General features: G+C 34.5%; 1 protein-coding gene across 2 annotated transcripts in view; it reads right to left on the reverse strand.

The window, feature by feature from the left end:
- LOC131061062 (uncharacterized) overlaps positions 1-18,929 on the reverse strand; it is a 165,279-nt gene that overhangs the window by 82,984 nt on the left and 63,366 nt on the right. For both annotated transcript variants that reach the window (XM_057994563.2, XM_057994562.2), the window contains exons 3-4: positions 17,771-17,839; positions 17,519-17,577 (exon numbers count right to left, since the gene is read on the reverse strand). In XM_057994563.2, the coding sequence (XP_057850546.2) occupies positions 17,519-17,577; positions 17,771-17,839 (128 nt within the window). The remainder of the gene's footprint in view (positions 1-17,518; positions 17,578-17,770; positions 17,840-18,929) is intronic.

An 18,929-nucleotide genomic window follows, 5' to 3' on the forward strand; every position in this document is an offset into this window, starting at 1 on the left:
AGTGAAGAGTGATGTGTTTTGGACTGATGCGAAATACATTGTCTCCATCATTTCTCCAGTATTCCAGGTGATCAAATATGGGGATGGGGATGCACCTAACCTTGGAGAGGTGTATGAGTGCATTGACTCTATGCTTGACCAAATGAGGGCTGCTGTGCGAGTGAAGGACCCCTCTCTAGCATTCTACAATGAGCAAATCCGGCCTATCATTCAAAGTAGATGGGACAAGTTGAACACTCCTTTGCATATGGCTGCCTTTGCCTTGAATCCTAAGTGGTACAAGGCTAGACCGGGTAGAATGACACCGACTGAGGATGATGAGGTGAAGGCGGCTTTCTTTAGGTGCATAGAGAAGATGTTTGATTCCAGAGATGCCGGCACAATGCGCACTGAGTGGGGAAGATTTGCCACTCTTAGAGGTTATTCAGATGCAGCAAAGATGGATATAGACACTATGGCACAAGAGGACCCACTTTTGTGGTGGACTTGTCATGGCCCAAAATCTTTGACCACCACTCTAGCCATCCGTCTGCTATCCCAGGTTTCCAGTTCTTCAGCTGCTGAGAGGAACTGGTCTACATATAGCTTCATCCACTCTCTTAAGAGGAACAGACTTACCTCTAAGAGAGCAGAGAAGCTTGTGGCTGTACACAGTGCTTTGCATCTCATAGACTGCAAGACACTTGTGTACAAGGAGAGTTCAGCGGCACGATGGGATGTAGAGCCAGAGGAGCCTTCACAGATTGATGAGGATGATCCTACCACTTCAGATACAGGGCTAGCTGGTGTGAGCTTGAGGGACCTTGATCTTCAAGAGTCCAGCAGTTCCAGTGAGGAGGAGTTCGCAGATGATTAGAGGCCTCCATTAGCTACATTTTGAGTTTTGTCATTTTGTCTTTGACTCTAGTCTCTTTTGTAATGCTATTGCTACACGTATTTGTATTTGGCTACTCATTGTAATGATGAATTATGTAATCATCTTTATTATTATAGACTTTGCAATGGCATCAGATATTCGTATTTTCGTTTTCCTTTTTCAATATTCATATGATAGAAATGAGAAATCTCCAATAAGACAATTTCATTTGTCAAATTTTATTTAGCATTTAGCAATTAGTATTACTAATCTAAGTAATCTTGGTATTTCCTATAGTTTCATTTGAAATCTAATTCTTATACTGTTATACTGTTATACATCTTTTCAAAACTAGTTTTTCAAGTACTATATGTATAGATATGAGCACCACCACCCCGCCACCCCCCCCGCCGCCGTCCCCCCCGCCGTCCCCTTGCCGTCCCCAAATTTAGGCCCTTGGTCCCCCCGTCCCGGAAATGCATCCCCCTCGTCCCCCTGTCCCCAACGCCTGTGGAACACTGGTTAGAATTTCATCAAAGGTTATTCATTGCTCCTACATTCTTAGTGTCAGAATTAGATCCTTTCCTTGCCCTCATCCTTTTCCTTTTTTTTCAAAATCTAGACTAGTGAAATCTTGTGTTCCAGCAACATTCAAAGCAAATCAGATGTCCAGTCATCAAGTGTAAGTCCCCTTGTGATTCCAGCAAAATCACATCATACCACGAAGAGCTTATCCACACGTAGAGATCCTACATAACAAAACCTTGGAGTTACTCTGACTGATCCTTCGGCGAGATCTTCAGCAATCGGGAAACTTTAATCAAGAGAGGATAAGATACCTCTGGGTATTTTATTATGTGTTCGCATGTGCATAAAAAACACATCAACAGTACCCCATAACTAGTATGACCATCTAACTAGTAGGTGTATCTAGTTCTTGTGAACTGACGATCGCATGCTTAAGCAGCACCACCTTGGCAAAGGTTTCATTAATCATGCACACAAGTGCTATCAAACTTCACCACCCTTACTTGACTTCATCACTCTAGAGTTCATTCAACATATAGGTATCTCAACAATAGGTGCAACTGACCCAAAAGGTTACCATTAAAAAACCTTACTTTCTTGACAACAATCAATAACAGTCTATATGACCCTTAAGATAAATGACGCATATAGTACAGCCTCTACTGTAATTTCGGTTCCTATTGATCCACGGTCAACAAAGATTTTGCTAAGAATCATCTCAATTGCAACAAAGAATTAAATCCCGTTGAGTTATTTTAAGCTAAGAACAGTTCATTGTTAATCAGATTAGCCATCTTTATCTTATAGCTTTAGACTTGAATCTACTTGATGAGAGACTCCCTCATCTGCATTGATTCAGAGGATTGTTCAAAAACTAGATTCAATGTTTAACTAAATAAACACTCAATACGTAAAGATATTAATGCAACAACGATGATCCGCACAGCAGATATATATGTGTGTATGTGTATGTGTATGTGTATGTATATATACATATTATATACGTATACACATATATAATACACACACACACACACACACACACACATATATATATCTTGATTAAGTTTTCAATTAGTGTAGAGACTATGAACTCTCTGCTTTGTCATACCATTAACCAGTATAGAATCAAAACTTTGTTCTGCTATTAGAACTTTCTTTAAGATGATAGAATAATCACTAAATAACACACTATTCTTGAATAAGCACGTACAAATATTAAAATCATTATTAACAACTGCCGGACAAAATTGATGCTAGCGAATTCATCATAGACTGAGAGGAAATTAACATGCCTGAAGTTCGGCGATGCTGACAATGTTTCGGCACTTCTTAATGAACTGTCTCTTTAACTCCTTGCGTATCCCCTCAAGACAAACCACGTTTCTCCTAAACTGTGCTGCGATATGAACAGACAGACATTGATAGTATCGAGCAAGAATGGCGATGATAAGAATGTATAGCAAGGAAATCTGATGAGTAATAGCTATAAGGTGTTATGGTTGCAAGCAAGAATAAGCCGATGATATTAGCATCTGCGATTATGAATGCATAGCAAAGAGATTAACATTCTCCTCGCAGACATTACTAACTGGAAAACAACTAGTTCCCCCCTCCCTTGATGCAACGTATATCAGGTGAATACTGAGGGGCAAGAGTCTTTCCTTCACCATAATAAATTCTCTCCTGATCGCAAGACAAAGAAACCGCTACAAGAAAAATGTAATCCACCTTGTTAGTGATTCATGTATGCCAACCTCCAGAGGCGGTGAGAGTTATGTCTCTGCCCACTTCTAAATATCATTAAATAATCAAGCTTCGACTTATTAGCCGATATCATAATTCCTTTAAATGCTTTAATCATTAAGAAAGTATATATGTAAATATACATTCACGTATGAGTATGTATTTTTAATGTCCCCAACGGGGATACACCGTTATTTAGACCTTAATGTCATCTTCATTTGTTTATTCTATCGTTGTTGAAATTATAAATCTGCTATTTGGTCTGCTCCAAGTCTCCGAGAACTCTTTACAGATATGTTTCAATATTGACCATCAAATCTATCCCTGAATCCTTCATAATCTGCTTCACCAAGTATTCATAGATCTGCTGAAGTCTTCTTCATATATCTGCCCTGATTATGGGCCTTTCGCCTTCCTCACTTCGAGCTCTTCCAAACTGGAATAAGAAATAAGATATAAACACAATCCATCCCCCGCCATTGAGAGAGATCGATAGTCTTCTTATAGCTTGCAAATTGATAGGGTAGGCTAATACTAAGAGATATGTCCCTTCCGTCTTGTGTCGCTTCATAAGGAAAATACATCCTTTCATTAAACTAATCGATTGTACACTAAAGATTATTTGTTATTTCATAAATCGCAATCTTAGTGATTAGTATATAGCGTATTATTTCGGTATGCTTCCAATATAAGGCACGATAGTCTGAAAGGTTATCTTTCAAAAGGGACATTACATGATCCTTCGGTTCCGAGAAGCCTCTTAAAAAGACGGGGTTGTAAAAGTAGAGTTGGATGAAAACTATTGATACATCTCAATTAACACAACCATTGTCAGTCATCTTCAAATACGGTATTCATACCATTAATCATATTGACACATAATCTTCATACCTGGAAATACAATTAGCTATGTAGAGTGATATGAAAAAATGAATAATTACTCAACGACAAGTCAAAGACTACGATTCGCATCCAAGCATGCGAATTACCAAGACCAAGTATAATAATATCGGCATCCACTAAAATCGTCTATTGATCGCCTATGAAGATAAAGATGACAAAGGCATCGATTAGACACAAATAAAGATAACAAATAGTAATAATCACAAAGAATGTACTAAGGGTATTTGTTATGGGATGAGTAACCAATGTTTGATAAAGGAAATGCAATAAGCAGCAATCAACTTTAGCCAATACTCAGACAAATCTGTCAAGAATATATCAAAGGGGTGTGATATAGAGTATTCAACTAATGGACATACTCTAAAAGACACAATTAAGGATAGTTAAGTGCCAGCAATTAGAGAAGGGTGTGATTTGTATATAAGAATGATTTGCTACCAAATGATCAATCCTTTAGACAACTGTTAACAAGATAATGATCAAGGCCGATTAAAGAATGGTGATTAATACGATCTTTAAAGACAACGCTAATCAGCAGTGATTAAGAATAAAAACGTATGATTTGTATAAACAAGTGTTCATGGAAAGATGTCATTAAGCAAGTTTGACTAATCCTTAACAAAGGGATGCGATCTAAGGATAGAAGGGAAGGGTGCATCCATTCCAATTCCTAAGGTACTTAAGACGATTAATATTTTTTCCAAATGGTAGGTGTAATATATTCAATATATCTATTTTATGTTTTAATGGTAAAACTTCTTTAATAGTTAATATAATATTAATAATTGAAATATGAACGTTACATTAAAATAAAACAATAATAATAAATAATAATCATAACAAATAATAAATATTAATAATCATATATTAAAGGAAAATCATGAAGTCTCATAAGTGAGACGATTTTTCAATATTATTAAATGTTAATTAATAAATGTTTTAATTATTGTCTTTATTTAATCCCATGTCCAAAGAGGGGTTATGACAGTATTTCATACTTCCGTCTGCATGCATATAAATATATTTATAAATACATCACTTCATAATGACTTGGAATGTAGGTATACATATATGCATATATATAAGTACGTAAGTATGCTTTATATACTCATATCTGGATATACATATACATACAGACATGTATGTATGTATGTATGTATGTATGTATGTATGTATGTATGAACATATAATTAATATGGTTATCCATTAGATAATTAACAACAATTCAATTAAATATGTATATTAAATTATTAAGCTCAAGAAGACAACACACTCTCAAAGATGATAAAAGGGTAAATCCGACCACCTACTGTCTAACAAGGCGAGACGAGCACCTAAAAGACCAAAGTGATGACCAACTACTAAACAACCTATCTTAAGACTCGGGGCTTGATGGCAAGTTTGGTCTCTTCCAAAGTCTGCAATCCTCTCCTTGATGATACTCTCCCTCCTCCTTGAGGGTGTTGCTTATCCTACATTCACTAGGTTACATGAAAATGGTTAGACCGATCTTATCTTCTCATCATTCATATATAAATATAAAGAAAAGATCGACGCTGTCAAAATAATCATTCATGTCTAATTATCAGTTTTATACTTACAATCACTCGTCCACATATAAAGGTATTAAAATATCAATGTTTGGCCATACACACATTTGTGTCATTCAAAATAAAACCATTGTTTGAGAGAGGGATGTAACAAAATTATACTTACAATCACTCGTCCACATATAAAGGTATTAAAATATCAATGTTTGGCCATACACACATTTGTGTCATTCAAAATAAAACCATTGTTTGAGAGAGGGATGTAACAATCCGATGCAGGCGGAGTTATTAGGGACAGCAAAGGGAAGTTAATAGAAAGCGATGGCAGCAATTTGGGAGTGGGTTCTAAATTCTAATAATAGGGCAGAAACAGTTGCTGCTTGGTGGGGTTTGAAAAGATTAAAGGAGTTGAATTCTCAAAAAATTGTTTTGGAAGGTGATTCTAAATTAATTGTTTTTATTTTAGATGGAGAAGTTGCTGCTCCTTGGGAAATAAGAAGAACAATGGAAGAAAGTAAGACCTTACTTATCAGTTTACTTCAATCCAAAGTGCTACATGTGTTCAGGGAAAGTAATAAAGTTGTGGAGGAGACGTTCAATCTGGCCCTAAGTCATAACAGATGGATCTATATGAATCATAATCAATGTCCTAAAAGGCTAAAGGAAATCCTGACTAAAGAAAGACTGCAACTATGTCAATCTATGAATTCAAATTAAATATTTTATTCATGGCTCAAGTTGAGCATTATATTTGTTACCTATTAATGATGACAAGATTAAAGAATTTTATGGGGTGTCATATTGACACAAGTGACAAAGACATGGTGACAAATAATTTTTTAAATTCCTAAAATAGAAACTTATTTAATGCAAATTCTCTTATGTGCATTTGCGATGATGACCGTATAAGTAAGGGATATGTTAGGAATGATGTTGTAACCATAATTAATCTTGCAACATGTGAAAATTGGGTGTCAAGTACCATGTATATCATTTCTCAAAAAAGGAAGGGTCAGGCTAAAATATCTAAGGGGCAGACTTGTATTTCTCTAACAGCTGAACTCAATTCTGGTTATCTAAAGTATTGCAGAAAGTTATGGGTTTTTAGTGTTAAGGATAGAGCCACAGAAGATTACATGGGTGGTTCTACGAAGAGGTTGGAGCCAACAAATATAGATACACTAAAACAAAACAAAGATCTTTGGAAGCTCTTTGATAATGCTAGTCTGGTTCCCTTCTTCAAAGTCATGCAGGGGTACAATAGTACTCTTACCTCAAAGTTCTACAACTCCTGATTGAATGGCGAGGTATCTATTGGGAGTATTAAGTTTAAGGTGACTCCACAATTAATTGTTGAAGTGACAAGTCTCCACTATGAAGATTTAAAGGTTGTGAAGAGGAAGAGTTCAAGGGATTAAAACAATTCATCAACAAATTTTTTGAAAAGGGCGAGAAACCGTGAAGATTGCAAAATGGGTATGACAGATCCAATCTCCCTCCTCATTAGGCTCTTGTTAGCTATCATGTTATGAGATATTTTACCCTAGAGGGTAGGTACACCACTGTCCACGGTTACGACTTCCCCATTTTGAATTACATTAGGCACAAGGAGCATATAAATATGCCTATTTATCTATTCACTTCTTTGTGTCAAAACATTGAAAATGGGGCACTGCCTCCTTTGCATCAGGGTCTAATCTTGGCTTTGTACAAGCATGTGTTTACCATGAGTCCACAACGTAAGAGATTGCTAACCCAAAATGTTAACCCTTTCAATATCAATAGCTTGGTCAAAATTGAATTGATTGAGAGTAAGCCCCACTCCCCTCAAAAACCTTCTGGCTCTGGGAAGAAAAAATGCAAGACTAGCAAAAACCCTATTGTGTCTACTAAAGAAACAAAAAATCTAAAAACTTTAAAGTCACCTTCGAAAGAAGGAGGTCTTTTGTTGCTAAAACGGATAACCTTAAGGCCAGGAAATTAGACTCTAAATCCACCAAATCCAAAAGCATTATTATTGATGTTGAAGACCCAAACCAAGAAAACAAAGATGAGGAGAACAATATGTAGGGGACTATTAAACTGGATACTAGCCTTGGTGGGTGTCGATCGGCTAGACTGAAGGAGAAAGATAATAAAGAAAAAGGGCAATCGAAAGCAAAAAAAAATCGAAGCTCCTTCGGATGAGGAGTTTTTACCGGAAGCTAAGGATAACAGTGAAGAATCAGAGTATGAAGGTAACAATGAGCCAAAAGCAGAGACTGAGGATGTGGGTCGAGATAATGTTGCCTTTGAAGAAGAGGAAGAACCTAAGGAGGTTCAACTGGAGCAAGTTATTGAGTTCTTAGATGAAAAAGGAAACAATACTAGAAAAGAGGAATTCCAGGAGATTGAAAATGAGGGAAATAAGGGTGGTGACTTGGTTGCAAGCCTAAAAGTCCAAGTGGCGAACTAGTAGGTCAAATTGAAGGATGTGGAAACTAGGGGGGAGGAGTTCAGAGTTTTCAAAAATCAACTTGAAAATGCTATGAACACTCTTACTATTATCACTAATAGTATTATGTGAAAGGCGGTGATGAGCGTGGTTTCAAGACAAAGTTAAAGATAAAGCTCAAAAATGATGCAAGGAATCGAAAGGATAAAGAGGACCACACCAATGGCTACATCTCTTTACAAGTAAATTGGAAGACTAATTTGCCAAAGCTATCAAAGAACTAGGGGTTCATCTCTGGCCCCAAGAATTAATTCTTTATGTTGTTTTCTTTTTTGATTATAGACTAGTGGTGGCTTCTAGGCCTTATTAGTGGTATAAGTTCAGATGATGTTTGTAGTTTGATTATGGATTCTTTAGATACTAAGACTTTATGTTTAAGTCCTAAGCCTTTATTTAAGCCCAAGTGCTGGATTTTGATTATGGCTAGATGGTATACTGTTAGTATAGTTTTAAGGTTAATGGGCAGATGCTTGTTGAAAAAGTTAGATTATGCAGAATAATTTTGGTTAATTAAGGGAGGGTTCTGTTTGTGCTTATTGCTATATTTGCAGCTTCTGGCTGTTTCTAGGCTGTTAGTTGTTTCTGTTGGTTGATGCGTTGATCTGTTGTTTTCTATATGGGATCGGGACCCTTTCCCTACTTAATTAATCAAAAACAAGTGCTGATGTAAATAAGAACAGCTGTAACACCCCACAATGGTGACAAATAACATGTACCCAACAACCCAACGATGAAATAACAATGTGGTACCTTGATTGGATTAATAAGAAGGCTGGTGTGGGCCTGAAAATGCACTGAAAACATGCTACTACAGGTTTGGGCAGCACGGAACATACCCGAAAATCTCACCAACACACATCTAACACATACCCAAGCTACAACTTCACTTATAACACTACAAAATCTCTTCAAAACTTGCCCAAACATGAATACTAGAAAGATATAGCAAAACTGAACACACATTGAAGACCGTTGATTGCTAGAAATTGTCAAAGTCTGTAAACTTGTAAGTTCCTCCAAAACTAGAATTCGCACAGTAACTCCTAAAGGTTTCAAACCCATCTCAAACATCTTGACAATATACATGAAAAATAACTTAAAGTATAAGAAAGGAAATACACGAACATATATTTCAATGTTTATTTCATGTATGGCCTCCTATAATAATGATAACTCCACAAGTATGGCTCAGATTTAAGTGGAATGTCTTCAAACAAGCTAGGCATCTCTATTCAATATGATACGTCACCCAAGAGTGCAACCTCCTCTTATCAAACTATACGACCTGAAGATGTAGTAATATGGCGTCCAAACATCATAAAACACCTTAAAATTCTAGACGATACCCACATAAGTGGCCAGCAGGTATATGTATGACCTACCCTCAAAATGGTACGGCCCAATAACAACAAAACATCTCCGAATTGTCATTGTAAACTTCAACAAATCTCCCACAAACAACAGAAGAAATATTAAAGTTTCAAAACACATCAAAATATTCCAACCAAAATTGAAACTTCCCTTTCCAGCTCAATGGTGATTCCTATATGAAACCACTGTAACAAACTAGGGGGTATTCATCCCCAAAACCAGCAGCCTCGAAATGGTTTTCATCCTCAAGAAACTTTAAAAAAACTCAGGTTCATTCCAACAACGTAACAATATTATTCACAAATCTCTCTCTAAAATAAGACAAAACCTCCTTATATAGCTTTTTTAAAGGGAATTATACAATTTAAAAATATAAAAAATTCATTTTATTTCCCCCTCAAAGACCTTTTTTAAATAGTACTAGCATTTCATGTGCAAAGGCCCCCTTATCTAAGCATTCAAACTTTTAAATACTTAATCACCTTTCCAATAAGTTATTACACTAAGATGTCCTTCTATTATTTCACCATATTAGACAACATTAGTAAAATATTAATTAATGACTCAATAACTCACCCAAGTTGCAAAAAGCACCAAAACTGCATTAGAAACATACTCTGATCATATCAGATGATTCAAAGACTTGAGATGACGATTGGAGTCAACCAGGTGACTTACTAAAAATAAGTTGCTCCTCCAAGAAGTTTGGAGAGCATACATAAGGTCAGAAAACTAATTCTAAAAGCATCATTGGATTAACCGAGGCCAACTAAGCTCATTGCCATAAACCAAAGTCACTGATGACCAACCCTTAGCACACCAAGAAGCCTATGGAAGAACTCGGAAGCTGGCTAAAAGTTCTCAATTCAATAATTACTAAATTTGAAACATTACACATGCGCTAAAAATAGATTCCTTAATATGTGGATGATTTGATTATAATGATGCTTTCATTTGTTTCAACAAAGTCTAGCAAACCCTTTGACTAAGTTCTAAAACTTTGGCATTTTGGCAATTCCTCTTTGATGTTTTGAATTTGAACACATTTTGTTGATTTCTCCCTTCTTATCAAACCCTAACATCCATCCTTCACTTAATAACAACCTTTATTCAATTACCTTAAAGCACCTTGAATGGGAAATGAAGGTAATGATAACTTTTCATTGTTTGTTCTTGTGATGATTGAAATACTATTGAGAATGATTTCACACTTCCCTATCTTGAATAGCATGCCCTAATGACTCCACCAAGAAGACCAAATGGCTATTAAAGCTGACTAATATCAAGAAATGCAAAGGATATTATCGCTCACTATTATGATAACTAAATATTGCACGTGAAATTGTTCATACTTGGCTCTTTAAAGATACCAACTTAGTCAGCCCTATATTTAGAGGTACCTAAATACAATATTTGAGTGTGTTTCTAAAATGAATTTTGTCAGCAAATACAAAAACTCTTCAATTACGTGCATGATGCCCTAGCCATGTGTCCCAATGCTTGTTTTGTGCGCATATGTTAACACATAAAAATAGTGAAAAAATTAGATGTATTATAAGGAACACACCTATTGCTGCCTCTAATTGTCTTTAAATTTCTCTACTTTAGTGAGGCACATGCCTAGTCTATAGATGTGTGCCAATATACTATTTTTTTACTATTGAAATTTTATCCCATCGTTTCTGTTCACACACACCTGAATATGGCAATGCTTTTTGACAAAAAAATCTATTTTTCATTGTGCCTATTTCAAGAATGTACAATTCACCAAAGGGTGTCATTTTCATTTTTATAACATTTTCCCCATTACTTGGCACACATGCCTTCACAAGTGAAAGCAACTTCTTCAAAAAAATTGCCATCCTTTGTTAAGTGTACAACCAGGTTTTACACTTTACGCATGTGACTAGGTTTTAGGCACATCAATACACTCTGCCCTGAAAATTTCCTGAGTTTACTTAAGAAATGTCTGTGTATAAATCTTCTAAAATATCACATTCTACTCCAGTTTTGTCACTTTAGATATAAATTTCAAATAAATAATTTGTGTCCATTTAAAGAAGTGGAATTATTGGAACAATTCAGCCTCTCATTTTTATCCATTTGTGGTTGTTCTACCATCTCTACTTCCACTCTACTAAAAGTCTTATACACACTACATTTCTCAAAATGATATTTATTATGGGGTGACACTTCACTCATGTAATCAAAATTCTTATAGTCATTGTCTTGCCGATCCTTGTTCCTTGCTTAGAATTGGCCTTTTAGGGTGCTCGACATCCACTAAATTGCCAAAAGGTGATGGAAAACAATGTATTTCTTCACAGTTGAATTCCATTATTTGTGTTGCCAATAGTGTTTAAAAGTTGCTTCCTTATCCCTGCAAAAATATGGAAGAAAAATGACAAACACAAACAACACATAGCTTTGAAACATTAGCTCTCGATGGAAAGATAAGATTTTAACTGAAATTGTACACAATACAAAAAATTTCACATGAGCACAACACTCCATTACAGAGCAACTTAGTGTTTAGGGTCAGTTGTATGTTTTTAATATAAACCCTCTAAGAGGAATGTAAAACAAATTTTGTAAAAGTCCCATGCAATTTTTTATAATGTATAACATTTGTTTTAACTTTTTTTCTATATCAGTTATATTTGACCAGATGCCCCACAGCGAGCTAGACGAAGGATCAATCCCCACCCACTGTGATATACCCTCCCTAAATTCACCCTAAAAACATGATTTAGCAATAATTTTAGGATTTAGGAATAGGAGCTCATCCTTCATACAATTTGACTTTTTTCCATATTATCCAACCATAGCTAATATTATTCATACCTATCAATCATTTACTTATGCCAATAATGAAATATTAAGATTCTTTCAGTTATGATTTACTTACCATAGTTTGCATAAGACTCCTCTTCCCTATCCTACTAAACTTTACAAGATGGAAGATTTACTGTGCCAAGGGTGCATGACAGTCTACATGCGGCTCCCTCAAGGATTTCTACCTGTCTTGGGAGATTTTTGCCATGTGACCGATTTACTCTGCCTTTCCCCCACACACTCCCTATCTTTGCAAGTATTAGAGAAAGACGAAGAATAAAATCACTGTAATCTATGGGTCAAGAATTAAATTTAATGGCATAACTCAAATTACATTGTCAAATATTTACTTAGTCCTATATGTGGATTGTCCACATTTTGTTGTTATCATTACATTAGTGATATATTGCTAATATATTACTATATTATCAATATTATATCAGATTTGACTAACCTTATGAGCTTCAGATTTTATTTACATCATTATGTTATTTGTCATCTTTATATTATATTAGATTAACAATATTACTAGATTAATATGTGACTGAATTAACATATTATATTATATTAACAGTGTGACAGTTAAAGCTGACAGATTTCCACAATCCATTCTAATCTTGTATGCAAGTTTCTGGATTAGATTGTGTGAGCAATCTTTTACCATCAACGTTTCGAATCACACTCTATGATTCATCATCAGGATGCAAGAGAGTTTAAGGAGTTGAAAGATACTGATATGCAAACCAAGACATCAATAAAGAGAAGTGTGAACACGAGGACCAAGGAGAACAAAAGGCCAAAAATAATAAACATAATAAATATAAAACCAAAAAATGAAGGACAAAGAGAGAAGACTAAAAAGCAACATGAAAAAATATATATGTATGTATGTGCATTACCTACATACAACAATATATATAAATTTATAAATATGAATACAAAAAAGTCAAACAACACAAAAACTACTCCCAACCAAAAATGAAAAAATATAAAAAATATAAAAAGGAAAGGAGGCGACAAAAACTAATATGAAAAACTACAAAAAAAGAGAATGTATATATATGAGAATATATAAATATATATATATATATATATATATATATATATATATATCATATGAAAATACACACACACACATGTGTGTGTGTGTGTATTTTCATATGATATATATACATACATATATACTAAGTCACAAGGTTCGAATTCGAATTCGACAACAATGAAATTCGGATGAAATTCGGCAAACTAAAAATTCGGAAAAAAATTTGACATTAAATTCAACTAATATAAATAAATAATTTTATAAAATTACTAAAATAAATAAATTTTAATATATTAACTTTTATATTTTATATATATTAATAATAAAAAATCTAAAAAATATATTTTAAAATATTAAGTTTTAATCTATAACATTGATATATTAAATAAGAAAAAAACAAAACAAAATTAAACAATATTACAATATTTATATGTTTTAATATGTTAAATTTTATAAAAAATAAAAAATAGGGTCGTATTTTAATAGCCACCCATTCACGTTGATTCCTTGAGGACAAATAAATAAAATCTATTCAATAGTTAGAATATATTAATGGTCCCCTTTTAATAACGTGGATTTTAGTTACCAGACGAGAAGAGTTGCTCGACGGACAGGAAGACCTGCTTGCAGATACCTGTTCGATGGTTGTACACATCGTCCATCTCGTTCTGTCCTCCATTCTAGTGATGTGCAACACTTCGGCTTCACATAGGAGCTATTGCCATGACCTCCCCGCCATGATCTCCTTGGTGGTTCATACTAGAGCTATCGCTGTTTGATTGCTAGTATATAATCGTTGCCCTAGGTTTCGAATATTCACTGCATTTAAAAAATGTTTTTCAATAAACAAACTTCAATGCCTTCTCCGTACAAATTTGGGTGAACTTAAACGAATTTTTAATATTTTTATGAAGTTCGCCGAATTTCGAATTTCTACCTTGAAATTCGACGAATTCTGACACAGTATATATATATTCTCATATATATACATTCTCTTTTTTTGTAGTTTTTCATATTAGTTTTTGTCGCCTCCTTTCCTTTTTATATTTTTTATATTTTTTCATTTTTGGTTAGGAGTAGTTTTTGTGTTGTTTGACTTTTTTGTATTCATATTTATAAATTTATATATATTGTTGTATATAGGTATGTAAGTAAATGCACATACATACATACATATAATTTTTTCATGCTGCTCTTTAGTCTTCTTTTTTTGTCCTTCATTTTTTTATTTTATATTTATTTGTTTATTATTTTTGGCCTTTAGTTCTCCTCGGTCCTCGTGTTCAAACTTATTTTTATTCATGTCTTAGTTTGCATATCAGTAACTTTCAACTCCTTAAACTCTCTTGCATCCTGATGATGAATCACAGATTGTGATTCGAAATGTTGATGGTAAAAAATTGCTCACACAATCTAATCCAAAAACAAGTGTGACAGTTATTAAATTAGATTAGTAGCATCCTATTATATAACAACATTGTACTATACTAGCCGTAACATATTGTATTTATCATATCAAATTGTATTAATAGCATTAAATATAATAACCAAATTAAACTATACTAACAATACCATCATATGATTGCCATCAAGGTTCAAGCCCCACTGGTTCATAGCTCCGGGTTAAAAGCATTTACCCCTTTAAAAAAAAAACAATACCATCGTATGCTGTTGTCAATGGCCATTATATTCATACTGTAATGTTTTCGAGACAAAGGGACTGCAGATATTCCCCTATTCTTTTTTCCTTATCTCCTATGTCCTCTTTTTTTACTTCCCTTATTTCCTTTTCTTCTTAAATTGGTCCTCTTTAAATGAGATCAATCCTCATTAAATATCTCAGGGGATTGAATTCGACAAAACCATTCCTTAATTCCATCTCTTCACCACTTACACAAATCAGGCTTATTATTCTCAATCGCACCTCCTCATGAATAATTGTTAATTTATACTAATTGATCCTTAATTTCCAACCACTGTTGTTTATTTATCACTGTTTAGGATCAATGTGAGCACTTTAATGATACTCGCTGCTTATTGTAATTTGCTGTATATTCACTGCATATTTAGTTCATATGAAAATCGTTCTATGTAAACATTACTTTAGTCATCGTTGGCATATTATTCCAAATGTAACCGATACTTCTTTTCAGTCATGATCGCTGCCTGTGTTTGCTTATCATAGAATTTAGTTCGCTGTTTCCCTTACCCTTGATACAGTCATTTGCATTGTCTTTAAGACATTGCTTCTTTAGTATATATTTTATGTAATATAATCGCTGCTTTCTGGAGATGTATTGATGTTCAATCGTAACTAGACTGCATTTCGAATTTAGTTCGCTGTTTCCCTTACCCTTGATACAGTCATTTGCATTGTCTTTAAGACATTGCTTCTTTAGTATATATTTTATGTAATATAATCGCTGCTTTCTGGAGATGTATTGATGTTCAATCGTAACTAGACTGCATTTCGAATTTAGTTCGCTGTTTCCCTTACCCTTGATACAGTCATTTGCATTGTCTTTAAGACATTGCTTCTTTAGTATATATTTTATGTAATATAATCGCTGCTTTCTGGAGATGTATTGATGTTCAATCGTAACTAGACTGCATTTCTCAACCAAGTCGATTGACCTTCCTTATGGTTCACTGCGTATTATGTCTTATGGAGTCGATTTTGTTTAGACCAAAATAGCTTCTTTCTAATAGAAATATAATCGGTTGGAATACTCATCACTGCTTATTAGAGATCACCGCTTACTTATTATGGAGATCGTTATCATAGGGAATAGCCCCACCTTAATACATAATCGTTGTCTCATAGCTTTTTATACTTTTAACTTTTTATAATCGTTGTCTCATAATTTGTAGAAGGCTCCAACACACATCCTTTGCTTCATGCTGTCATCATTGATCTCACAGAGTGTATCAATTTATTGCCACGATATTTGTTTACCAAATTAAGTCCTGGTTTCCAAGGTTTGTAACACCATCTACTTATAATGTAGTTAGGTTGAATATCCATATGAGTGATCTTTTGATGTCCACCAATCTGATTGGTCCATCCATTTTTAATGGTTCACCACCTCAAGAGGATGTTGATCATACACTAGTCTTAGCCATTTTTATTCTTGGGTTGTGTTGGGTTAGAGAAGATTGTGAAGCCTTGTTCAAGACAATCTTCTATGAATTGGTATAGGTGTCGGGACCGGGGATATGACAGCCACCCAACCAGATAGGGAGATAGGGGCCCTCCACCCCAATGAATGGGTCACTTTTCCAGTCATATGACCCAGACTTTGAATCAAGGCCCCATATATCTATTTTTTCTCTATATTTTTATAATTGGTATGTTGTTATTTCATTCCCAATTTTTTGCCAGGTTTTTCACATTTTAAATCCAAGTAATTGAATTCCTTTCATAATTTTACAATGCCATGTAAATTGAATGCTACTATGCTGAAGATATTACATACAAGCAACTTACATTTGTCATAGCATCATAAGTTATCTCAAAGAAACTATAAATTATGAAAGAAAAATCTTTCAATCCTTTAAATAGCTATTCCAAGATCTCTTTCCCAGGCTACCTGGCTTTTTTCAAGTAGATTGATTTATGAGATAATTCCTACAGTCAAGCTAGCTAGCAAGAAGAAGAAGTTTGAGAGGGCTATGACATGGTTTATTTGTTCTTGTTTTAGCAAAAAAACTGTCTTCTATTACTTTGAAAGATTTACATTTGGCCTTTTTCGGGACTGATATATTCACACCCTAGAACACAATAGCCACACCAGTTAGAGAATGTACAGCATTTTTCCTAAGAATAATATTGTGAGACAATTCCAAGCAATCATGCACTCAGAAAGACTAAAAGCAAGCCTTTTATAAACTAATAGAATAATAAAGGATGACTAACAATAGCTTAAGTCAGCATAACAATTACAAATATACAGCAGTTGCTAAGGAAATTGAGCTCGGCCATTTTAAAATTGTGAATCATAAACCAGCATTAAAAATAAAAGAGAACCTAACAGTCAACATCATGTATCATTCTGATCTGCGTAGAGCGAAGCCTTATAAAAGAGACAGTGTAGTAAACCAGATATTGCATAAATAAAGTTAGAAGATAAATATGCTATTTTCCATGATTACAGATATAAATAAGAACAGCCACAATACTGCTTCTAGGATACGGCCAATAGTCCAATCCTGCGCGCTTCAGTTTTGTATCATCAATTGGGAAGCCTAGTGGCTGTTCATCACAATATTCAAGAAGCAGCATCACAACTCAATAATTTTATGATGTAACAGAACAAATGTTTTACCTACAGTTTAGTAGATTTGCATAAAATACCAGGAAAGATTGCATCTATAATCATCATGAACATGGAGAAACATGCAATCAAAGTAAAAAACAATGTAATAGTCTTTAAGCATGAAATCACCTCAACGAGATGCAGTCCAACTGCTGAAGCCGCACATGTTCTGGCAATAGTCCCAGTATTTCCAGGAATCTGTCAAGGTTAACATCAGAACCTACAAATGACTGTCTTCACCCTCAAAACCTGACTCTCCAAAACAATTAAGAAACAAATAATAACAATGCTTATCTGAAACATTCACAACAGCCAGTAGACAATTTTATATATGGAAAAAAAAGTCAAAAGTTCACTCCTTGCAAATCCACACAAAAAAGTAAGTTGTCTTGAAAAGTAAAGAACAAACTTCAGATCACGACAAGTTTTAAAATCATTTTCAATGGGAAGTCAGCCTGTGGCGAAAGAGCCTATCAACAAGGAAAGATGACAGGTGGTTTAGGGTGTTATGGTGCTAATCTTTTTTGTTTTGATTTGCTTAGGTCTAGGTAGTAAGGTGGTCACTTCTGATTTACGAAAATCTTTTGTTTAGGCTGGTATAGCTGTGTGTAGACAGGTAGCTTGGTTTTCTGATTGGCACAAGGGATGCCTTTAAGTTTGCCCATACTGTGCGTGCCATTTATTTTGTAAGATCGCCTTACATTTTTTTTTTTAAGCTTTCAAAGTGTAGGGGTCCCAATAAGGCCCCTCTAAATGATCTAAAAAACAAATACAATGCCAAGTGCATGAGGATCCACAAAATAATGTTGCATGTTCCTTCTCATTTGAACACAAATGATGTCCCTACAAATAGGGAAAAATAGTAGATCCAGTGGATGCATCCACAGCACTTAACCAATAAACCCATGATCAATACATGTTTCATATAATTTATAAATGTGCATGGTGTGTAATGGAAATTTCAACTATATACATTTTAAGACCTGAGTTTGCTCCTCCGACACACCCCTTATAACAAGCTCTGAAATGAGGGTGGATATCAAGATCTTCTGCTATGAAGATCTAAAAAGTTACATATAATGTCAGGTGCATGAGAATCCACAAAATAATGTTGCATGTTCCTTCTCATTTGAAATTTTGAACACAAATAATGTCCTTATGAATAGGGAAAACTAGTAGATTCAGTGGATGCATCCACAGCACTTAACCAATTAACCCATGATTAATGCATGTTTCATATAATTTATAAATGTGCATGGTGTGTAATAGAAATTACAACTATACGTTT

Source organism: Cryptomeria japonica, chromosome 4 (assembly GCF_030272615.1).
Source record: "Cryptomeria japonica chromosome 4, Sugi_1.0, whole genome shotgun sequence".
Taxonomy (NCBI): domain Eukaryota; kingdom Viridiplantae; phylum Streptophyta; class Pinopsida; order Cupressales; family Cupressaceae; genus Cryptomeria; species Cryptomeria japonica.